Source organism: Balaenoptera musculus, chromosome 10 (assembly GCF_009873245.2).
Source record: "Balaenoptera musculus isolate JJ_BM4_2016_0621 chromosome 10, mBalMus1.pri.v3, whole genome shotgun sequence".
NCBI classification, from domain to species: domain Eukaryota; kingdom Metazoa; phylum Chordata; class Mammalia; order Artiodactyla; family Balaenopteridae; genus Balaenoptera; species Balaenoptera musculus.
The window spans coordinates 44,766,663-44,790,598 of NC_045794.1; the positions used below are offsets into that span (position 1 = coordinate 44,766,663).

Below are 23,936 nucleotides of genomic sequence, written 5' to 3' on the forward strand. Positions count from 1 at the left end.
AGCCGGCCGGCCAAGGGCCTCTAGGAACCATCTTTGCCTGATTTAAGAAATGCTGGCCTTAGTTATTGATGCGACAAAGGCTACCCCTTGGGGATTAGGAAAGCCATAAATCCCTGTAGCACCAAGGCTGGCCACCCTTGGGCCATCCCATATGGCGCTGAGTCCTCTCCTAGCCCTCCCCAGCACTGAAGGCCTTTTGTCGGGGAGCCCGGGGAGTGTTTATTGGCGCAAAAGCCAGGCCATATTAGCACTGCCTGAGCCTGTCTGTCAATTCAGCAAGGCTAGGGGCCAACAGTAACAAGTAGCTGAGATGCCTGCCTTCTCCCCACCTAATAAGGGAAGATATGAAGCCACCACTTCTGAAAGGATAAAGAGACAAAATCTCTGGGATGTGAGGATGTCCTTCCAAGTCTTAAATGGCTATTTTGAGGGCAGGTGAGAGCCTCTGCCCAGTCCCTGCACCAGTTGTACAGTCCGGACAGCTGTGCTGCCCTCGGCCTGTTTGTTTGGGAGAGAGGCCCAGTGCCTCTCCAGCCCCTCCGAGCGCCACTGGGAAGGACTCCAGGAGTGCTGCCCCCAGCCCGATTCCCCCCGCCTAACAGCCATAGGTAAGAGAACACAGAAGGCATCCACAGATGGAACTGAAAGCAAATTAATTTATAAAAAAAAAAAAAAAAAAAAAAAAAAGAAGAAGAAGAAGAAAGAAAAAAGAGAAAATTTACAGAAAACTTTTGAACAGAAGAAAGGTGCCAAGACGCAGAGGAAGAGAAATATGGGGACACAAGGAACACAAGGCCTGGTGGGAGGGACCAGGAAGAACTGGTGGAGAGCCTGGAGTCACTTTTGCCTTCACACCAAGGACGAAGAGGGGAGAGCTGGTACCGGGGGCACTGGGATCCGGGGAGCAGAGCCGAGCCGTGAGCTGCAAGCAGGGGCTCGGCACTACCCTAGGTCGGGCACCCCCTCCCCGGCTGCTGCCCCAAATCCCAAGGAATCCCTAGCTACTGCCAGCCACGGTTCTGATGGTCTTGGTGGGAGAGGGAAGAGGTGAGCGGGGTGACCCACCAAGCCCTAAGAAGGAGGTGCTTAAGTGCTTTTGACAATTTCACGTTTTTAGGACTTCCCATCCTCTTAGAGCCCCTCTCCACATCTTCTGGGAGCCCGCTCGCTGACAGAGCCCAGGCAGGAGGCAGCATAGCCCCAAGCGCCCTTTCTTCCTCTACTACCTGCCACAGGAACCCCCAAAATGTGTCCCCACCAAATACACATACGCTGACATCAACTACGCAGGAGACTTTAAAACACAAAGCTGACATTCAGAGGGAAAGGGGCCATTGGCTGAGCTGGGGTGGCCTAAAACAGCAACACCGAGGAAGCAGCAGGAGAGATTAGTGGGAATAAACTGGGGGTGGGGTGGCCAAGGGAGTTCGGGAGCTGCCTCAGTCACTAACGAGGGGCTGGAGGAGACAGATTTCTGCACCCTGTTCTAGCCCCAGAGCTCTCCCCAGAACCTAAATTCCCCTTTCCTAAAACTCACCTCCCTCCTCAAAATATGTAAAAGTTGGATTTTTTTCCACTGGGTGGAGGGAGCTCCAATGTGCCTTTTTTTAAATCTCTACTTCCTTTTAAAGAGCTTCACTCTTTTTCAATCCATAAAAAATGCAATAGTTTTGAGGGGATGTACCCTTAGAAGTGGTTAATTAGAACCTTGTATAAACACTTCCCCCAGCCCTTCCTTTGAGGGCAGGATCCCCATCCTATCTTCTCTCCCAGACATTAGAAACATCTTTTCAACAGAAGTCCTTGAATAATCCAATATAAAAGTGCATGCCCCTGACAGGCACGGTGGGGGCTTTGGAGGGGCAGGAGGAGCTTTCCTTACGTAGTGATGAACTCTCCAGGCTGGGGAAGGGTCCCAGTGGTGGGGAGAGGGCTGTTCCTGGAACCTTGATATCCATGGGGGGTGAGGGAGAGAGATGTCTGGCTGGCTCCTCACTGTGTGGGCGGCACAGGGGTGACTGTGCCTGGGCTCGGGGCCGTGGGGTCTGGAGGCAGGGGGGTGCCTGGGTCTGTGGAGAGAAGGGAGCTGCATCAGCTGGGGTGAGCAGGAGAGAGGGCTCCAGACCCAGGCCACCAGACAAACAACCGGGCATGGCATGCAATGGACAGGAGATGAAAGAGTACCCACGGTGTACAACTTCCTTTCCCCGACACCCTCTCCCACCATACGCTGGGAAAACTGGGATACCCCAAATCCTCCTCCTGCCCCCAAGGGAACTCTCTAAATGGGGCACTTGAACGTGACGGGAACAAGCAAAGGGAACGCCAATCATCATGCAGACAAGTAGCCGTTTTTCCAGTTTACAACGGAGATGCTCTGTGCCACAGGACTCCTCCATGACCCACCAGTGAAAGGCACCAGCGTCATCCCAGGGGTGGCAGCTGCCAGGCTGGGGAATGGTGGAGGACAGCCAGAGAGGCCCTTCCCTCCTGTGTTCTAATTTTACCAGAGCGTTCAAAAAGGGATCGTGGAAGCTCTAGTACCTGAGCCCCTCCCCACCTGCCCTCCAGCCCTCCACGTGGACCCCTCTCCCTCACCCTTCTCCCCTCCAGGACCCTTCTCACCTGGCAGTGGGCTGGCACTGGGCAGGAGGTTGCCCTGAACAGCTGCCACAATGGCAGGGCTCTGGGCTGCGGCGGATCCGAGCCCCGGCCCAAGAGGCAAAGAAGATGGCATGGTGGTGGTCGCCGGCAGGTTAGGATGTAGAGGGTTCGCCATGGACACAGGCAGGTTAGGGGCGGGGAGAGTGGCCGGGGCGAACGGGAGATGGTGGTGATGCCCATGCAGGTTAGGAGGAGGGGGGAGGTTAATACTGATGGAGTCGGCTAGGCTACCAAATGGGATGATGGATGGAGCAGGGGGGGGAGGCGGCATGCCAAAAGGCAAACCCAAAGGAGCATTACCCGCCACGCCTGGGTGCCCGCTGCCTGGCACTGCCCCTGGCATCATTGAGGGAGGAGTTTGTTGGTTGGGGAACGGTGAGGGGCCTGGGAATGAAAAGGAGAGATCAAGAAGATTAGAAGCATACAATCTCACTTGCCAACTCACTTTCACAGCAAGGATAACCTCGTCACTCCTAGGTGCCACCTTCCTTTTTCCTGATACTAGAGTAAGTGGTAAATCCTTGGAACAAAATTCCCAAAGTCTGGGCTTGGGGAGGGATCCCTGCTGGCTTAGGGATATAACCAAGGTCAATCTATCAAAATCGAGGCTGAGCCTCATCTCCAGTCCTATCCCATACCCCCTCTGAGGGGAACTGGAACGTTCACCCGGATCCCTCCAGTCAGCGAGAGTTTCAGAACCCATCACTCACCGTGGGGTCCAGGGGGGGGTACCCCTGGTGGGACTGCCCCAGGCTGGGGGGCTCCAGCTGCTTGTTGCTGCTGTGGCACTGCAGTTGACCCTGCCTGCCCAATCTGTTCAGAGGGGCCCAAGCTTCCGGGAGGGGCCCCACTGCCCGCAGAGGCAGGGGCCACGGAGGCTGGAGCCAGAGCCAAGCCGTGGACAGCGGGTGGCCCAGCAGCGCCCGCAGGTGGGACAGGCTGGGAGCCAGGGGGCAGGGCTTGCGGGGGCGGCTGCTGCTGTTGGTGCATTTGCTGGAAGTGCTGCTGCCGGGCCCTCATCTCCGCGTACTTCAGCTGCTCCATGTGGAAGGCTTGTCTGTCGGCCAGGAGCTGCTGCCTCTGATACTCTAGCTGCCAGGACCAAATGAAGAACGGTTACTCGGGTTCAGGAGACCCCAGAGGCGAAAGCCTTGTCCCCTGCTTTGTCTTCTGACAAATGCAGACTCTCGTTCTGGCAGTTCCCCAAGCCAAATCTCACCCTTGTGCTTGGCTTCCTCGGTGTCCCCCCCCCGCCCTCCCCTCTCCAATTCCCCCCACCAGGTCTTCTGGCTGCCCGCTGGCTTCTCACTGCAGTGGACTTAATCTGGTGGCAGCCCTTGCTCATTTCAGCTCCAAAGCTTTGAATTTGTCATTACTTTAATCTGGAAAACCCCTCCAGTTCCTCCTGTCAAATCATGTTCTTTGCTTCCTTCAAAACTGGAGAAAAACTCACCATTCTTAGGAAGCCATCCCAGATCAACTCCCTAGCCTCTGAGCTTTCGCCTTTATTCCATTTTCTCTCAGGACTTTTATTCTTTTTTTTTTTTTTTTTTTTAATTATTTATTTATTTATTTATTTATTTTTGGCTGTGTTGGGTCTTCGTTTCTGTGCGAGGGCTTTCTCTAGTTGCGGCGAGCGGGGGCCACTCTTCATCGCAGTGCGCGGGCTTCTCACTGTCATGGCCTCTCTTGTTGCGGAGCACAGGCTCCAGACGCGCAGGCTCAGTAGTTGTGGCTCACGGGCCTAGTCGCTCCGCGGCATGTGGGATCTTCCCAGACCAGGGCTCGAACCCGTGTCCCCTGAATTATCAGGCAGATTCTCAACCACTGCGCCACCAGGGAAGCCCCAGGACTTTTATTCTTAATTGGAAACCTCTTAATTTGCGTTTGTCAGATACCTGAAGCATTAACTGGTTTTGATGTCTCCATGTTGTATGTCTGATATCTTCAATTGAGGAGATCAGGGTCAGAGTCCCTGTCTTCTATTTCTTTTGTATCTTCTCAAAATCAAAGTGATTCAACACCTTGTCCATCCCATTCCCTTTCCAAGTTCACCTCCTGGATCTGAAGCCCTTACCCTCTCATCATGCCTTAAACCTGTTCAATCACTCAACAAATCTTTATTGAGAGTCTACTATGGGCCAAGCACCCTTCAAGGACCTGGAGATGCAGCAATCAAAGAACCAACTAGAACGTGACCCTGGAGCTGACATTCTGTGGGACGTCGGTCTCCAGGCTGCAACTGTGGGTTGCTTATCCCCAACTGCCTGGGCTGGCTCCGGCCCTGGCCTGGGCTAGCCCGCTCTGCTGTGATGTCCTGTCGGCCTCAGGCTCTCTGCACTGCTACTCCCTCCATCCTAAACTGGGGCCCAGCCCAGTGTCAAGGTGGGACCCCACCGACACCCAGGGGACACAACTCACCGCTTCTCGCTCCCGGTCCATGATCGTCTCTAGCTCCTCAAAGTGCCGGAGTTTGATTTCCAACTTTTTCATCTGGGTCTCCACCAGCAGGGCCACCAGAGATTTGATCTTCCTCTCCTCAACGGCAGCCAAGTGCTAAGGAAGGAGGGGTGGGGCGGCCCGTCAGTGGGAGGACCCAGCTGAAGACGTTCCGGGACCGAGAAGGGTAGCGTGGAGGCTGCCAGGTTTCAAGAGAGAACTTGCTGTGGTCACAACCCAGAAAGTAGCACAGGCTTGACCGATATTTTTAAAAGAACATGAAGAGAGAGAGAGAGTGGCAAAGGATAAGACAAGGTCAAATAATTAAAGGGTGAAAACAGGCCCAATGGTAAAGGCTTAAGAAAGCTTAGAGAAGAGATGACCAAGTCTCCCTCTCACGATCAAAAGGGAAAGGAAACAGACCAGCGTTGTTTAAGGATGACAAGAAAGGATTTCTTCCAGGTGATGTGAGATGAGGGAAGGGGCACCTCCTCCCCTGGGTCTCTGGTCCTCACCTTGGCCTTCACGGCAGCGGCAGCCAGGGCAGCGGCCGCAGCGGTGGAGAGGTTGCCCTCGCCGATGTCACGCTCCACCTTCGTCTTCCTTTCCCCCTCCGACTCCACCACTTCCTTCAGCACTTCCTCCTGCCCTTCCTTGGGCTCCTTCTCCTTCTCAGGATCAACTGGGCCAGGAAAAGGGTCTTGAGCCCTACAGCCTCGCTTCCTTCCTGGACCCCAACCACCACGCTCGAGGCTTACCTATCGGGTCCCCGTCACTCTTCTCTGACTCCTTCTCGCTGTCGCCGTCTTTCCCTTTCTCGTCATCCTTCTTGGGCGCCTCACTGGTCTTCTCCTTTGCTTCTTCCTCTGTAGCCCCAACTCCTTCTCGTGGTTCCTGGAGTCCCGGGAAAGGGGGGAGCATCAGGGCGCTGGTACGCACACAGAGGGCCCAGACCAGGAACTGAGTTTACGCCTCTTACTTGGGAGGTCCAGCCCAGCCTGCCTGAGCTGAACGGAGCCGGCTCCCCCCACCGCGGTCCACGCCTGTCCCCTCTGCCCTCCCAGCCTGTGTGGGCCCCGCTATACCTTGGGCTCCTTCTTCTCCTCTGTGGCCTGGCCCTCCGCCCGCGCCTCGTCAGTCCCGCTCTCCTCTGGGCCCGGGGAAGAGGAAACGGGAAATGTCTGACACAGTCTGGCTACAACGCTCTTCCAACAGCCCCTTCTCCTAGCCAAGATCTTACTGAGAGGACCAGTGGGGAGCCGCAGTACCTAAGGTAAAGCCCTGGGAAAAACAAAAGCCCCACCAATTCTCCCCATTCGTCTGGTGCTCTGAGGCCAACTGGATGCAGGGATGGTGTGGGGAGGCCAGGTGGCTCAGGCTCTTGGTAGGAAGGGAAGAGTCCGGGAACATGCCAGGTCTTACCAATCCGCTCAGGTTCATCAGAGGTGGTTCCTGCAATGCCACTGCTTTCCAGACCAAAGGCTGGGTCTGCTTTGCCTGTCACTTTGGCTGCTTCTTCCACTTTCCGAACGTGGGCCTCCACCAAGGCTGTGGGTACCTCTTCCTTCATTTTGGAGAACTCTTCTGTAAGACCCAGAGAGGGTGAGGCTGGGAGCGGGTGGTAGGCAGTTCTGGCTCTCCCTGTGAGAGCTTCCTCACAAGCCCGGCTCTTCATCTACACCTTCATGGAGCTGGACAGGTGCCTGGGCTGATGCCAGCAGCAGACAAGGCCAGGAGGGCAGCCAAACTTGAGGGGGTTTCACGGCCTGAGTACCCAGCCCTTCAAACGCAAACCAGGAGGGCCAGGACCCCTCTGCATTACCTAGGGCTGACTTCGCAGCAGCAGAGGCCACTCGAGGGTCGACGACAGAGGCCAGGAAGGCAACGGTGCTCATCACAGGGTTGCCTGACTGGCTGAAGGGGATGGGCTGGTAGGCCAGGGGGCCCAGGGAGGCCTCTGAGTCCTCCAGGTACGGGTCTTCAATGGGAAGCCGAAGAAAATGCAAGATGCATTCGTCCTGTGTGCGGCTTCCCACGTGCTCCGATACTTTGTTCCAGTCATCTTTGTACATTTCCAGTGCCTGGTGGTGGTGGAGACACAACCTCACTTAGCCACTTTCCTTGAAGGTCAACACCCCCATCCCACTAAACGGAGCTGCTTCAAAGCTCTCTGGTTTGTGGTATTTGTGTACTCTCCTGGGTCCAAGGGGGATCTGCAAGTAGCACTAAGAAAGGACAAGGGGTTAACGAAATGGTCCCAGTCCCTGGCCTGGAGCTGGTCCTTGGGGCAGGTGCAATGGGCGCCAGGAAGGAGAGAGACTGGGGCAAGATCATGCTCTCCCCACTCACGAGTGCGGCCGGCCCCCTGGCCACTTCCGTTTTCATAGGGCTCCCCTTCCCTTGCCCTACTTACCTCCAGGAGTAGCAGGGTCTCCTGTTCTGTCCACTCTCGAGTGGCACTGGCCGCAGCTTTGCTCTGCAGGGGAAACACAGGTGGGTCAGAGGGAGGAGCCCGCAGCCTCAAGGAGCGAAGGTGCACCACCCCCAGGCGGCCCGCACCTCCGTACCTTGGAGGGGACGTTCTTCTTTGTGTACATGTCTGTGCGCAGCCCAAAGTTCTGCATGTCTGTCGGTTTCTCCTTGCCTTTATCAGGGAAGTTGAGCATTTGCTGGGAAGCAGAGGTCTGCTATTTGTGGAGGGGAAAGAAAGAGGTGAGTCCAAGTGACCACCAGGAGCCAGGGGCAGACAGAGAGAGAGGACAGACAGAAGGAGCTTCCTTCCCACAGCCAGGGACACCCCTGGGCGGGACTTCCTCCCTCACTGCTGTAGCTCCTCTGCTCTCATGGCTCTTCTTCCCGGGCAGGGGCCCCCCAATAAAGGGGCAAATAAGAAGCCCAGCGGGGTCTACACCCCACCTACCAGCTCTGGCTTGCCCTTAGCCGTCTCTGGCACCAAGTCATCCAGCTCTTTGCCCTTTCGCCCAGCCTTGGTATCAGCATCAACCTGGCGGCCCTGGGGGACAGAGCTTGGCGTCATGGAGGCTGGGCAGGAAAAGACCAGGCCGAGGCCCTGGAGGCCTCAAGAGCAAATGCCGGGCAGCTCGCAAGCTCGGGGGGCACTCATGCCACTGTTCTGTATTCCCTTAATGATTATTTAGATCTGTAGTTGGCATGATATCCATTTGTATTCACGTGGATCTTTACAGGTTCTCTTAGGAGCTGGACCAGTAGGCTCTAACCCTACATGTGTGACCTTGGGCAAGCCACGTAACTTTTCTCTTCTTAATTTTTGTAATGTATGAAATGGAAGTGGAAAAAAAATGGAAGTGATAAAAATTATGAAGCAAAAATGAAAAAATGTTGGAAACGTGACAAAGTTAAAAAATTTCATGCAACTTAATTTTAAGCCATTTTTCTCTATCTGCTCCGTCCCCTAATTAGCCTGTCTGCTCCCCGAGAACAAGAAGCATCTCTTCTGCCTCAGCAAGTCCTCACAGTCTTGGGCACACAGGCTGAGAGAGGGTGCTAAATACATGGGGCTGATTCCTGTGGCCCTTTGCATCCCCTGGGAAAGGAAGAAGCCTCAAAACACTCCTGAACCATTACCCTAAAAAACCAGAAAAAGAAAAGTGCGAAGAAGCCCCATTTAGCCCAATCCCACCCTGTCCCCACAGCCCCTCGCCCTACCTGCGGGGTCTTGGGCTGCAGAGGCACCAGCCCAGACGGTGTGTCCGCCAAGACGTGGAAATGCGAGGTGGGCGGAGGCCCCATTGGTGTTGGTCGACTCTCAGCATCCACCTGGTAGTTAATAAGACCCCACTGTTCTAGGAAGGCATGGACTCTGTGAGGAGACAGGCAGAGACAGGGTCACACACGAGGAGGAGGGCTGGGGGTGGAGCTGGGGCACCCTCTTCTCTGCTCCTCCCACTCCCTGGGAAATACCGTCTCCTCCCAGCACCTACATGCCACTGACACCCACGTCTACATCCACAGCAGGGGCCTCTCTCCATACCCACCCAGCTACTAAACATCTCTTCTTGCGTATCTCGCTGGGTAGGCTCCTTCACTACACACGCGCCCCTCCTCCATTCCTCCACACTTCCGAGAGTGCCCCTGCCATTCCCTAAGTCACCCGTACCCGAACCTGAACTTCGCCTTTCTCTAGAGATGTCCTTTCCTGCTCGTCCCCTATGCTCCTTGCCGGCCTCTCTACTTCAGCCAAGAGACATCTGTGGGCATTCATCCTCAGGTACCCGCCGCCCCTCAGCTGCAGACCCACCTCATGATGGCACAGACATCACCCGCCAGGTTCCTGCGGCAGGCGGTGGACGTGAGATACTCTTGGGGGTTCAGCCGGTAAGTGTCGATCATGAAGTTTCGATAGGCCAGGTAGCTTAGAAGAGAGAGAGATGAACGATGAGAGGGCTGAAGGGTAGGAAAAATGATAAGAGAGCTAAGGACTCCTCCTGTGTGACAGAGACAGAGAAGAACACTGCAGCTGACTCAATACACACTGAGGGTCACTGTGTGCTAGACACAAGGGGTTCAAACCTTTGATGGGGTTTTTAGTTAAATGAGTTATCTCCTTGGCTGTACTTGGGGATGTTTCATCCAACTTTTTTTGGCCATGCCACTCGGCTTGCAGGATCTCAGTTCTCTGAGCAGGGATTGAACCCAGACCACCGCAATGAAAGCCTGGAATCTTAACCACTAGGCCACCAGGGAACTCCCTCAATCCAACTTTTGAAAAAGGAATCAAAAGGTAAGAGAAAGTGCCCTTAATTCCAAAGGCAGATGTTAAAGGGAAGTCCTGATCGGTGCCTCCACCTACTCAGCATGGCATGGTATTGAGAACACGTGTTTCAAAGGTGGAAAGGTCTAAGTTCAAATCCTAGTTCTACTGTGATGGCCTTAAATTTTTTGAACCTCAGTTTCCTCATCTGTAAAATGAAGTGTCTATTGAGAATTAGAAAGGTCTATAGAGGTTTAGAACAGTGCCGGGCACACTGTACGGGCCCCAAAAATGGTAGCTATTGTGTGGTATAGTGTAAAATTTGAGAACATGAGCCAGACTAAAGGACTCAGCTCCCAGCTTTACTACTCACGAGCTGTGTGACCTTAGGCAAGTGACTTAACCCCTCTACACCTCAGTTTCCTTATCACTAAACTGAAGATAATAGGACCTACCTCTAAAGCTGACGTGAAGATTAAATTAGTCAAGGTATGTAGGACACTTAGGATAATGCCTGGGAGATAGTAAGCTCTCAATACCCGTAGGCAATTATCATTTACTATTTTACACCAAGAGTGCAAGGCGTAGAACAGTTCTAGTTCCAACTCTGCCTGCAGGTCAAGTTGCACTCCTGTCATCTGTCACTACTTCCTCTGGAGAGAGTAAGGCTTTTTCACACACTGTTTTCCCCAGGAAGACGAGGAGGAGAGAACCATACCAGGCTTCGGGGAAAGAAACATGGTGGAAGGGAAGGTGGCCCCGGAGCAGGGAGTGGGGAGGCTGAGGAGCAGCTGGGAAGCCAGCTGGTTCAGTCCTCAGGGGGCCTGGGCTCAGCACGAAGTCTCACCTGCCTCACCATATATATCCCGGAGCATCCCTAACCATGGAAAGCACCAAACTGAAGCCAGGCAGATTTGGCCCGAGGAGGAGCCTTGAAGGAGATGAAGACTTCTGAGCCCCAAGCCCAGATTTTACAAAACACGTCTCTCCATCCCTTAATTCACAGACTTGGGTCTTAATAGTTCCTCCTCCCATTTTTTCTATCAAAACCTACTCTAAGGGACCAATAGTAGTCAGTTATATTTTAGTCAAAGCTACTACTTATGCTAGAGATATCTGCATTTTAGACAGCATGAGTAATTATGGATGGAAAGGCTCTGCAGGTACCGGAGCAGATACTTGTTTTGAACAGAAGAGGCATATGCTTAATATGGCCCCCAGGCAAATCCTAGAGAGCAGTGGTCACAGTGCTGGGCCGAGGCTGCCTATGGGCAGAGACCATGTCTCTGTAAGCCTAGCACAGTGCCTGGCTCATGGAAGGAGCTCAAGAAATGTTTGCCACACTGGATCGGGAGGAACAAATGGGGACAGGAGGGAGAGAACCATGAGCTGAGATTTCCTTACATTTCTGGAGTCTTGGACTTGTTCTTGCCATTGAAGAACTCAGGGAGAGCCCTCCGCTCTATGGCGTGAACACTGCAAGACAAGAAAGGGTGCATTCAGAGGCTCTAGTGGAGAGATGAGACCCCAAAGGGAGGAAAAGCCTGGAAGATGGGGCAGCAGGAAGGAATGAGACGCTTGGGGAGAACTCTCCGCCAGGGCTGGAAGACTCAGAGACCACGAGCTTCCCTAAAACTGAACTGTACCCCGGTCTACCTGGCTGAGGAAGAGGTAACTTATTTGGAGGCAGGAGGAGGAACAACATGTTCATCTGTGGAGCAGGAAAATGAGGATTTAGTGAGAAGGTGGAGCACCGATACCTATTATAGTCAAACCAGGCAGCATAGCTTGGGATGATGATGTGATGGGTCTGTTCGGTCACGTTGTCCTCATGCAGGTCCGGATTCTTGGTCTGCTCCCCCTTGTTCCCCGTGCTGTTCTCATCCTCATCCTGCGAGGATGGAGGCTGCTGGACTCTCAGCATCCCCATCTTGCCCCTAGCAACCCCCTGCTTCTCCTACACCCCAGGAATGTGGGCACTAAAGATGGGATGGGAATGAACAGTTCTGGGCCCTGGGACTCAAAGCGTCAGAGTTTTGAGCAACAGCTAGAATTAGGGTGGGAGAAGTCTGGGCAGTGGAAAGTTCTGGGTAGAAGGAACTTTATAATCACAAGTCAGAATCACATAGAGAGGTAGGGGCCTCTCTAAACTGGCTCCACCTTGCCCGTGGTCTCCATGCTTTCATCTTCTTGTTCATCTGAAAGAGAGAGACAGCAAGATAGAAGGCTGGAGCCTCCTCAGGGGCCGCAGAACAAGTGTGTTTTCGGAAAGGCCCCGGCAGGCTAGGGGCAGGTGGCAGCCTCTCCTCGCCTCCTTCGGGCGTTGACCACCCTGCCCCAAGCTCCCCATCTTACCCAGGTCAGTCATGGTGCCTCCTTTGACCGGGGCTGACTCCGAGTCCTTCTTAGTATTGACTGCCAGGGGAGAGAGTCATTTTCACAGACAGGTTCTGCCTAAATCAAGCCGTCGCCTCTCCACTGCTAACAGTTCCAGAGAGCTCACTTTCTCCAAAAGCTTGCCCCATCTGATCACAAAACGTAGTAACTTCCTCCAGTCACAATCATTCTGCTGCTTGAAACTTTCTCCCCTTCCTGCCACTTTCTCCCCTTCCCCAACAAAAAATTCATTTAACTCAACTTTTTTCTTATAAAGAAGCATCTTCTACTCTATGAACACTCATCAATCATTCTTGTCTTTGATTGGCCCTTATCTCCATTCATGTGTCTGTAAGTTCTTCATGGACTGAGACAGAGTCTGACCAAATCACTCTGTAGAGGAGTAGTTGGATCTTAAACATTTTTGAAAACAGAGGACATTTTCCTCCACTGAATTCATACACAGAAGCTCAGGAGAAAACACAGATAGAGAGGAGAGCTGCTCTGATTGATGAGGGGGTGGAAGCCGGAACTCCTCTCTCTCAGTGGCCTCCCCTATCCTACTCCTGAAACCCACTCCTGGATGTCTATGGAATACAGACTGTAAACCAGTACTGCAGAGCAATGGTCTCCAAAATGGGGACGCAAAAGAGGGTCCACTGAAATACAGGCAAAGAATATCAGAACCTCTCTTTATATTTTTTAATCTTATCCTCTACATTTGCCCATTTTTAGATAATGTGTTTTATAACGTTCCTAAAGTAGTGGTAAACAGTACACGTGTATAATTTGTGCTCAAATACATTTTACTGATGTTGTGTGTAATAAAAAAGAGTTTGGAGACAGAGCACAGTCCACAACTCAGATACGGATATGAAGTTCGAGGACTGTCTGTGGTGATGAAAATGGTTTCGATAACCAGCTAAGCTGAAGGGAAAGACCCTCTAGACCCGGAGCTGGGCCTGGGAAGTCAGCCCACCCAGGGGGTTTGACACAGGAAGAGCAGGACAGGGAGGGGGTGCCCAGGAGCTTGGCCTGGCCCATACCTGTCTTGGGCAATGTCACCTCTTCCACATTGGGGACCGGTGAGGGCTCATCCATGTCCTTTGTCAGGTCTTCTTGCTCCTCTTCTCTGTGGCCACGCTTTGACTTGGTGTAAGGTGTTGAGGGACTGGGAAGGAAAGAGAGTGAAAGAGAATCTAGTCACCCCTGGACAAGGAATCCCTGGAAGGCGAGGTCCAACGGGAGGGAAGCAAGAAAGACTCCCAAAGGGACTGTGAGGTACAACATGATAAATAGAATTAACACTGCCGTATGGTACACATGAAAGCTGCTAAGACAGGAAATCCTGAGAGTTCTCAGCACAAGAAAAAAAAAGGTTTTTACCTATTTATTTTTCTATTTATTATCTACATGAGACGACAGATGTTCACCAAATGTATTATGATAATCACTTCATGATGTATGTAAACCAAATCATGAGACTGTATTCCTTAAACTTATACAGGGCTGTATGTCAACTACACCTCAATAAAACTGGAAGGAAATAAAAAAGGGAGAGAGAATCCTGAGGGCAGAGCTGAGCAAAGAGAAACCAATCACTATAGAGTAATGGGAAGAGGCAAAGGCCTTTCATTTGGAGATTAAGCTCTCTTTGAGTTTACTAGTGGCCAGGATCAGAAGTATCCACTGGACAGCTAAAGAAGACCTCCTCATCCTCCCTCTCAGGCTCACCCAGGTCAGGGCCCAGTGGTTACGGGAGGGGATTTGTCCTTCCTTCCTTCACCACGCTGTGGACAGAGCAGTAAAGGCGGGGGCGGGTTAGGGGCTGGCCTACCCTTTCTTAGCATTCTTCTTCTTAGCTTCTGGGGTCGGTGAAGGGGATGGGGAGCGCTTCCTCTTCTTATAGTTGCCCCCCTTCTTGTCCCGTCGATCCGAATCTGGGCTGTTCACCTGCAGGTTGGAGAATTGGGGCAAACGTCAGCCAACAATCTCCAGCAAAGACCTGTTCTGAGACTTGCGCTAAGGGCTCAAGGAGAAAAGAAGAAGAGCTTTCACCTCATCCGTCAGTGTCTTGGCTGAAATCTTCTTTCGCCGGGAGACAGGGTTTTTGTCATCATTTACTTCATAGTCTTCCTCATTCATCCATTCATTGAAGGTGTCTGTGTCCAGGATCCACTTTGCATGAACCTGAAGTACAAAGGCAGACTGTCCTGGAGAGAGGCCTGGAAGCCCCAGTTCTGTCTGGGGATCCTTAACAGAGGAGCCCAAGGGCACAGGAGCCTCTGCTTCACCTCCAAAGAGTGGTCTGGCCCTGGCATTCTTCTTGGGGGAGGGGGGACGGACAAGAAAAGCTCACCTTCCTAGGTTTCTCAGGAGTCGGGGCATCTTCCACAGATGCTTCAATTTCACTGGCTGGGATCCATGTGTCGTAACTGCCACGGGAAATTGAGCGTAAAGCACAATCAGTGGGATAGAGTTGTGGAAAAATAAAGTGCAAACCTTTTACCTTTTCCATTTACAAAAAGTATGGGTTGTTGGGTTATTTTTTGGTATGATTATTTTTCCAATTAATATTGGGATTCTTTTCACTATAAAGTAATAAAAATGATCATAAAATATTTCAAAAATAGAAAAGAATCACTCTAACACAAGTTCTTGTGACATTCAGGATATATTTTTTCCCCAGTAACTTTTTTCTGTACAATTTTGTTTTTACATAATTGCATTGATACTAGATGTTATTTTACGTCCTACTTTTTGCGATATTTATCTACAAATCACGTGTTATCTCTATCAGTTTAAAGACTGCAAAATAGCCCACTGACTAGATATATAAATTTGCTGAAACATTTTCCCACTGTTAGATATTGAGATTATTTCTAATGTTTACTTACCAAAAATTATACTACGCTAACCATTTCACACAGAAAGCCCCAATCCTTTTAGACTAAGCCTTGTCCAGTAAGTCCAAGCTTCCCCCAAGACAGAGGATTCGCGTAATAGGTGGGAGGAGAACAAATTAACAGACCTAAAAATAACCCTCAAAGAGTGCCTTCTTGCTTTACTAGATGTTCTAGGGCTTCTCAGTCTGGCTATTGTACTTAAACCTGCCCCAGGAACCCATCCTCACCTGTCAGGATAGTAGCCCCAGTGCAGAAGAACCTGCTTATCCCTCTTCATGACTGGCCGTACCCATTCCTCTGGGGATAGAGACAGAGCAGAGAGAAACATAAGCTAAAGGGATATACACACAAAATAACTCTGTACACAACTCCTGTTGCAGCAAAGGTGGTAAGAGGATTCAGGGCTGAAGGGAGAGAGGAGCCCAGGCACTGCACAGCTGCTGAGCAGTCCTCCACCTCCTAGTCCAAGCTGTCCACTGCAGTGACCAAGAAAACCCAGGTCTCACCTTCCTCCAGGTTCCCTGGGACAGGATACACGACATGGGAGGCATTGTTCTTATCCTCAGTGACCGTTCCCTGGATGGCACAAGGAGAAGCAGGTAAGTATGGTCCCCTCTGAATTACTCATGGATGTAAATAAACCAAAGTAAGGTTTAACCACAGATCTGCCTTCCTAATCATATTTTGCTCAGAATGGTATCAAAGTTGGTTTGCATTCTCTAAGCACAGATCAGCTAAGTGGCAGAGAGAAACAGCTGGGATTGTGCAAATAATGGAGACAAATCAAAGAATTTTAAGTTGCAGATAATCCTCTGAGAAGATAATCTGTCACACATGGGAAATGTACAGTCGATTTTATGTCCCTGTATGTCCTAACAACATCTGCTTGTTATTATAGAGTTCCAAAGAGCAAAGATTTCATTGATCTGAAATCAGGCAATCTCTAGCTCAGCGGAAGTAGATGCTCTTCCCCCAGGCGCATGCAGTCTCTAGGAACAGTGATCCAAATCTGCCAAGACTGGGAAATGGGAGGAACAGAGAAAGAGAGGCTCAAGGCTTTAATTCTAATACTTTTCCAAGTAGGCAGGGCTACCTCAGGGCTGCTTCTTGTATGGAAAACTTCAGAAAGAGAGTCATGGAGTTTCTAAAACCTCTCCTGACCCACCCACTCACCTGATGTCTCTTGATAATGTCTTTTAATTTCCCTAGCAGTTTGGGTTCAATTTCTGGGCACAGAAAAATGTTAGGTCGAGACAGGCAATTATTCTGTAGGGAGAAGAAACAAATGGGATGAGATTACAGGGAAGGGGTTTCGGATTCTCACCAAGGGAAGGGAGAAGGATGGAGGAGGTTCCTATTACCTGCACCAAGGATTTCTCAATGGTCATGAACATTTCCACGTTGCGGTCCATGCGTGATGGATTCTGGAAATCGTAACGCCGCCTTGTAAAGAGGCAATAATCTAGTGAGTGGTACAGCTCAAGTCTGGGGATGAGGTCAGAGTATGTGACTTTTTTAACATGGGAAATTAGGAGGCAATCGTGCCCTCAGCTTTGCCAAAATCACCTGGGATCTGGGGTTCACTGATCATAACTCCATGAATCACTTTGTACTTAGTGCAAAAGGACAAAGAAAAGCTTGAGATGCCAACCTAAGAATCCCTTTTCCTCTACAACACACACACTGATGCACATACACATACTCACTCATTCTTGGAGACTGTTTTGGCTCTGACTCCCAGCCAACCTAGCAGGTCAGGCCTACTGACCTAGCAAAGTAAGAGACTTGCAAGAATGTCTATGCTCTCCCACCCCACAAAGACCCCAGGGAATCATAAAGGGGGATTCCCTCTAAACTAAATGTAAGAAGCACAGAGAGAAGAGAAGGCATCTCACCATCCCTGGTCACTCTTGAATTTGTAGGCAGCTGCAAGTATGTGGCACAGGGAGCCTCCTGCTTTGAAATCTAGGAAACATTTGATCTACAAAATTGAGAAGGGAAGAAGTATGTGAGAGTTACATCCTAAATTCTCTTATGACTTAACAATCCTTTCACAAAATCCTATGCTGAATTGATCTCCCTCTTGAAGCTGGAATTCTTTAACCCCTGTGCCATTCTATCATGAGGCCTGGAAGAGAGGAGAGAAAGAAACCAATATTCACAAAGCCCCGCTATGTGCTTTACTGGGTTACCTCGTTAACCATTACAGAAACCCTACAAGGTAGGTGTATTAATCCCATGGAGAGATGAAGGAACCAAGACTCAAAAGGTATAAATGGCTTGTCCAAGATCACAGAGACACCAAGTGGCAGAGCCAGGATTTGAACACAAGCTTGTACAAATCCAAATCTCATGTGTTTTAACCATGCCATGAGTTTCATGACTGAGCTTAGACACTCTGAGATAACCTGTTGCACAGACTATTACTAGGACAAAGGGAATGGTAAACTGCGGACTCTGCTAAGCCAGTAACACCCCAACCAGGGAAAGGGATGGTAGGAAATCACCCAAATCTCAAAAATTACAAATTTACAAAAACACAAAAAAACAACTCCCTCTCGGGTTTGGAGGCTTTGCCCCCGTGCTTTTTGCACTCACCGGCAGTTTAGTGAGCGGTGCATTGCTGACATGTTTGCCAAAAACTTCTTCCTGAAATTGTAGCAACTGTACAACCAGGCTAGACAGGGACTTGTTGGTAGGTGGTTCAGCTTGTATATACTGGGGAAACAGGGAAAAGGAAAGAAAAATAGATCCCAGATCAATTACCCACCATCTCCCTTATTTCTTGCCCAGGAGCTCTGGAAGCATCTGGGGCAGAAAGAAATAGTGTCTTCTTCCCCCACATGTCTAGTCTCTAAAAAGAAAATGGCTGAAGGGAGGCCCTAGATGCCCCTCACCAAGAAGTTGAAATTCTGCTGCCTCCAGCCTAGGTTACCAGTCTTTGGTGCTGGAGGTAAAGGCAGTCTCCTACTCTCCCTCAGCCAACAACCTAAAAATGGAGTTGCAGGACCCTGATCTCTAGCCAACAGCACTGAGAGTTGTAAAATTCTGAAGATTCACGGAGTTCAGGCCACAGAAGCAACATCTTCAAGGCTCTAAGTGAGACAACAGTCTACTTCTTGGGGTAACTTTGTGGAAGGTCAAGATTCCCCCGATAATACAGCCTAATAAAAAAGATGCAAGGAAGTAATAAGGTAAGGCAAACGGACTGAGAGAATAGTTTGTACATTCTGCTTCTGCTAGGACTGGGCACAAATGTCTTCACAGGCCTTGCTAGATGGAAAAAAAAGACCAGCTACTACCCAGCCTGGTGGGAAATAGCAAGACAACATCTATCCTTTCTGAGGAAACTGTATCGGAGACAAGCAACCCTGGGCCTTCTTAAATATTTCCATATTATGCTACCTAGCATCCTAGCCTTCTGTTCTCATTTTAAAACTGTGCCAAGAGGCTAACTTTCTCTTTACCTTTTGACCCCTTTTTCCTCAACCCTGATCACAGAGAAAAGCGCACCTTTCAGTGGGAGGTGTAAAGAGATCCCTGAAAGAAAAAGCAAATGACAGAGAGCTAAGAGCTTGAAAGCTGAACCAGGTCACAGGCTGTCAATCCCCCCAGGGCCAGAGACTAAGCCCCTAGACTGATCTCCCTTCCAAAAGGTCAAAGGTAGATGCCTGGGAACCAGAGCCTCACGCTGGGGTACAGACAAGCCACAGACCCAGCAGCTGTTTGTCAAGATCCTGACACCCAGAGAGACCTCCCAGGCTCATGACCAGGATCAGGGGGGCATCCTCCTAAACCACCCATCACACTTCTGACAGGCTGCAAAGCTGGGCAGGAAGAACTGGGGAGCTGAAGGAACGTCAGAAAGAGAACCCCTAACTGGGGGTAGTGAGAAGGAAGAAAGGCAGACCATCTCCAGAGAAAAGCCCTATGTAGAGATGTTCCTTTCAACCAGGCCTATAGACAGACAAAGACACCACCAGGAAGAGGTCTGGTAGAAAAGACAGGTAAGGCTTGAACCCTTTGTTCACTACCTTGTATCTCCTGTTATGAGATGGGGGACTATGGACATAAAGTGTGTCCCAGACTCTGAACCCCAAACCCAAGGCAATGCAAGGCCAGGTGGTGTGGGGTGACTTCAATGTGAAGCTGAGGAATGGTTTTAGAAGGGCTGCCCAGGAACTCCTTTACCCTGACTCCCAAAGAGGTTCTGTTGCCCCTTGTACGGAGATGGGGGACGAGCGGTAGACAGGTGATCCCGGGGTGGGGGCCTTTTTCAGGCTGATGAGCAGTCGAGGGCCTGCTCTATAGCTGTTTACCCTCCCGCTTTCATCATCTCTCTCTGAACACACACAAAGCACCGGGGAGGCCTCAACCCTGCTGGTACCTGGCCCCGTGGGGAGCTCTGGCGGGCACCGTGCCGGGCACGCTGTGTGTGTGTGTGTGGGGGGGGTGCATTCGGCACCCCGTCCACCCCCGGCCGTCTCTCCCGGAAAAGCCCGCAAAGCGATGGCTTATGGAGGGTGGGCAGCTGGCACCGGGACCCGCCGGGCCAGCGGAGAAAAACAAGGGGCAGAGGGCGCAGCAGTGGGGGCGGGGGCTGGAATCAGAGGCTGGGGGGGCGGTAAAAGAGGCTGGAGGAGGGGCGCGGGGCGGCGGAGGGCGCGCTGGGGCCGCTCAGGACGCCGCGGGGGAGGGGCCGCGGGCCGCGGGCCGCCGGAGGGTGGGCAGGATCCGGGGGGGCCGCGGGGCCTCGGTCCCTTTGTCCCGCCCCCGGCCCCCGCGCGGCCCTGCCCGCGTACCTTCTTGTAGTTCTTGCCGAGCCAGAGCCGCACGTTGTCGAACTGGGTCACGGTGTCCGCGGCCTCGTAGTACTTCACGTTGGGGCCGCCGTCCTTCTTCCGCACCGCCATCTTCTCGGGCTCGGGCCCCGCCGCCGCCCGCCCCGCTCAGCTCAGCTCCCGCCTCCTCCTCCGCCCGCCTCCCGCCGCCTCCCGCCGCCGCCGCGGCCGCCGCCTCCCGCCGCCTAGGCTGGCCCCGGCCCGCGCAGCGCCCCCTGCCGGCCGGCCGCACGCGGAGGCGGCAGAGCGCGGGGCGCGGGGCCGACCCTGGCGGCCTCCCCGGCGGCGGCGGCGGGAGCGGCCGGAGCTTCGGGGAGGAGGCTGTTTCCTGGAGGGGGCGCACACTCCCCTGAGAGCGCCCTTTACCAACCGACCTGAAGCCTTTTCTCTTCTTGCCTTTCAGCCCGGGAAGTGGGGTACCTCTCTATCCTACCCCAAGGGGATGCCCGTGGCATGAGAAGCCCCCAGCCCATAGCTCCGAGTAGTCCTCACCTTGCCCATTTCTAACCCCACGGAGCCCTTAATCCCAAGGAACCCCGGACCCCTTTCCGCAAGAAGTTCCTTCCTTTCATCCATCCGCAGGAGTTCCCCGTTTAAGCTCTTTCTGAGCCTCCTTCGCCCCTAAGGCCATGTCCCAGGTCCGCCTCTCACTCCGTAACCCGAGGAGTCCCCTAGCCGCTACCCTGGGGGCCCAGCCCCTCCTCTCCAACTGCTTCCTCTGCAGGCCTCACCATCGCCTCCTGAATAGCTTTACGCTCCTTGAGACCCTCATCTTCGTGGGGTGGGAGACCCTCCGTCCTTGGGTCACCCGGTCCACCAGACTCTATTCCTTTGAGCCGCGTGGAGGAAGAGGTAAGGAGCGGGGCGGGAGGAGGTCACAGGGTGTGTGTGTTTGGGCCCGGCCCGGCTTCCCTGTGTCGCACTCCCTCCGGGTCGCTGTGCGGACCCCTTCTGTAAATGCGCGGCGAAGAGTGGTTTTGGAAGTCACGGTGGCCGAGTGGTTAAGGCGTTGGACTCGAAATCCAGTGGGGTTTCCCCGCACAGGTTCGAATCCTGTTCGTGACGACCGCTTTTTTTTTTCCTTCAAGGGTGTGTGAAGGGAGCCCCTTGTCTTCCACGTGTCTTTCGTGCACTTCCCTTTGTCTCGGAAACAGAAGCCAGAAGGTCTCACCTCTGGATTTGGGGGGAGGGGGGCGGGAATGAGGGTGACCATGAGAAGCGTAATTATGCACAACTGTATTGGCTGCTAGGATACAAGGCACTTTCAGAGTTCTTTAACTTCAGCTTTGCAAGCACAGTTTTGGCATACCTTGTTTCATTCTTTTGGGAGGGCATAGCAAAGGATTTGGTTGAAGAAAGGTTAAGTTTTGTTCGGGAATGTGAATACCTGTTGTGCTATAATAGTCAAAACTGGAGTTTCCAGGTAAAGAGGGCACCTCTGGATTTCATGACCAGACGTCACATCTTGTAGGTCTGATTACAATGAAGACCCGGGAAACAAGGCATTCTCTCACTGGGATTGCTGTGAAGAGCTGCACCTCAGGTATCACAGGGCTAGCGGGGAGTAGCCTATTGAATCATGAACGCTGCCAATCCAGCTGGAGCCAGAGTGTGTGAAGATAACTCACTTTTTATTGAGTGCTCATTATGTGTTCTAAATTCTCCATGTTCCAAGTTCCTAGCTAGGGGATTAATCCTTCTCTAACCTCTCACCCTCCTGTACTCACCTCAGCCGGTTCTTCCTATTCCCAGTTGCTCACTGTGGGGAATATCTAGGATACCTGTTGAAGATGTTCTCTTTGTATTTTATTTCTTGCACAGCCACATCTCCAAGAAGGTTCCCCAGAGGGCAGGGGGTTCAAAGGTAATTCATAGAGCTTTTTACACATTTACACTTTGGAGTTTCCCACCTTCCTATCATTGCTCATGCTGTTTTTTCCACTCATGCTGTTTTTGCCTCACCACTTCCTTCCCCCTGCCCCCCACACCATTATTATTTTCCATCCTCCCCGTCTTTTTACCCCTCCTCTTTGAGGTTCTTGATTACAACAGCTAGAGCCTACCACCACCATCCACTAGGTTGAATGCAAGGCATCTCCTTTGACACGCTTCTGCAAAAATTAATTAAAATAAAATAAAACAAGTTACATTATTCTACCTCATAAATAGTCTCAACTGTGTCCACTTTTCTCAGAGGTGAGTGCAGGCTGGACCCACCACTTGCTGGAGCCTTCATGTGGTAGGTAGGGGTACTTTTGAGGACCACATGAGTTGATATATGTAAAGCTGCACTAAAGCATCCACACTACCCCGGTTTAAGGTAGCCGGGGACCGTAAACCCTTCCATGGTTGCTTTTTGTGTTTCATGATCTGGTCCCTCTTTTTCTCCCCACTTTTTCATATTCACTACATTTCATCCACTGGTATTCTGTTAGTTCCTGGCATAGTATTTTTCTGTGTTCCTGCTGTTCTCTGCCTGAAATAATCTTTCTCATCCTTACCTTCTCCTCAGTCTCCACTTAAATGTTGGTTCTCCTGGGAAGTCTTCTGTAACCACCTGTCTCCCACCATATCCTATTCCCTAATCTTTCTATGTGAAATCTTTCTTCCCCCATAGAATATACACTCTTGGCACACATAAGCCACTCCAAAAAAATCTTTTTGCGTACATGGCTGTTTTTTAACATAGTCATGTGTACATGTTTTAATCTTCACTCAGACTGGACTGTAAGCTTCTTGAGAGTAAAGACTGTGTATTTTATTTGTTTGTACCTCCTCTACTAGGCCTTAGACATAGATGTGATAAAAAAATGTACTGAATGAATAGAATCGAATAGGTTCTGTACTGGACTGCCTACCAAATCCCATTTTGCACACACTCTCAAATTTAAACATCTGAAGAGCCAGGACCAAAATTGACCAGCAGAGGGCAACCGACAACTATGTTGTGAAGAGCAGAAGCCCCATGGTTTACAAAATGGAGGATCTGGATCCGGAATAAGCTGGCTGAGGTTGTTTGGTACCTGAGATACTACTTTTCACTCTCAGATGCTTCCCTTGTAACTCTGGGGGTGAGAGGCCAAGACTTTGAACCTTCCTGTACAACAGATAATTTCAAATTTTAACCATCCCCACAGCCCACCACCCACAATTCCTTCACCCTTCCATCCCAACAAATCCTATCTCTCTATCCTTATATTTTTCTTTGTGTTGCATAACCAGGCCCCCTTTCTCACTATTCTTACGTATTTACTACATTCTACCCACTGGCATTCTTCATTTTCTGGTTCAGTATTTGGCCTTGCTCTTCTGACCTGAAGTTACCTTCTGCACCTTGGCTTGCAGTCCCACTCATTTCAACCTCCTAAGGAACCTTCCATGAATATCCTTCCGTAACAAGTTAAAATTCTCCTACTCTACTCATTCAATCCTTCATTAATTTAGGACAAACAAAACTATACCTTCACTTGACACTTCCAAATCACCATGTTGTTTTCTACTCTTTTTTTTTTTTTTTTTTTCAAGAAATTCACGTTCTTTTATTTATTTATTTATTTATTTATGACTGTGTTGAGTCTTCGTTTCTGTGCGAGGGCTTTCTCTAGTTGCGGCAAGTGGGGACCACTCTTCATCGCGGTGCGCGGGCCTCTCACCATCGCGGCCTCTCTTGTTGCGGAGCACAGGCTCCAGACGCGCAGGCTCAGTAATTGTGGCTCATGGGCCCAGTTGCTCCGTGGCATGTGGGATCTTCCCAGACCAGGGCTCGAACCCGTGTCCCCTGCATTGGCAGGCAGATTCTCAACCACTGCGCCACCAGGGAAGCCCCCTCTTTTTTTTTTTAATAAAATGTATATCCTCTGGGACTTCCCTGGTGGTCCAGTGGTTAAGACTCTGAGCTCCCAATGCAGGGGGCCTGGGTTCAATCCCTGGTCAGGGAACTAGATTCCGCATGCTGCAACTAAGACCTGGCACAGCCAA

General features: G+C 51.3%; 1 protein-coding gene and 1 non-coding gene across 7 annotated transcripts; one reads left to right on the forward strand and one right to left on the reverse strand.

Annotated features, from left to right (window-relative positions):
• Nucleotides 1-2: 2 nt before the first annotated feature.
• Nucleotides 3-20,075, reverse strand: SMARCC2 (SWI/SNF related, matrix associated, actin dependent regulator of chromatin subfamily c member 2). 6 transcript variants are annotated; one of them, XM_036864962.1, is made up of 30 exons: nt 19,920-20,075; nt 17,716-17,835; nt 17,013-17,098; nt 16,479-16,560; nt 16,291-16,383; nt 15,624-15,693; nt 15,345-15,414; nt 14,571-14,646; nt 14,270-14,401; nt 14,049-14,164; nt 13,258-13,382; nt 12,191-12,250; nt 11,996-12,033; nt 11,596-11,726; nt 11,240-11,311; nt 9,383-9,496; nt 8,791-8,944; nt 8,024-8,116; nt 7,671-7,790; nt 7,517-7,579; nt 6,926-7,184; nt 6,526-6,687; nt 6,189-6,253; nt 5,862-5,997; nt 5,619-5,785; nt 5,086-5,220; nt 3,375-3,756; nt 2,965-3,048; nt 2,626-2,691; nt 682-2,069 (listed from the first exon to the last, which is right to left on the reverse strand). In XM_036864962.1, exons 1-30 carry the CDS (start codon nt 20,028-20,030, stop codon nt 1,993-1,995), a joined length of 3,459 nt encoding a protein of 1,152 aa, XP_036720857.1. In that variant the 5' UTR covers nt 20,031-20,075; the 3' UTR covers nt 682-1,992. The 6 variants fall into 6 exon arrangements, with proteins under 6 accessions (XP_036720858.1, XP_036720854.1, XP_036720856.1 ...); XM_036864963.1 differs by lacking the exon at nt 2,626-2,691 and having other exon boundaries at nt 3-2,069; nt 19,920-20,074; XM_036864959.1 differs by having other exon boundaries at nt 681-2,069; nt 2,626-3,048.
• An 866-nt stretch (nt 20,076-20,941) lies between these two features.
• TRNAS-CGA lies at nt 20,942-21,023 on the forward strand. Its single transcript has one exon. It is a non-coding gene; the product is annotated as a tRNA-Ser (tRNA).
• Nucleotides 21,024-23,936: the final 2,913 nt, after the last annotated feature.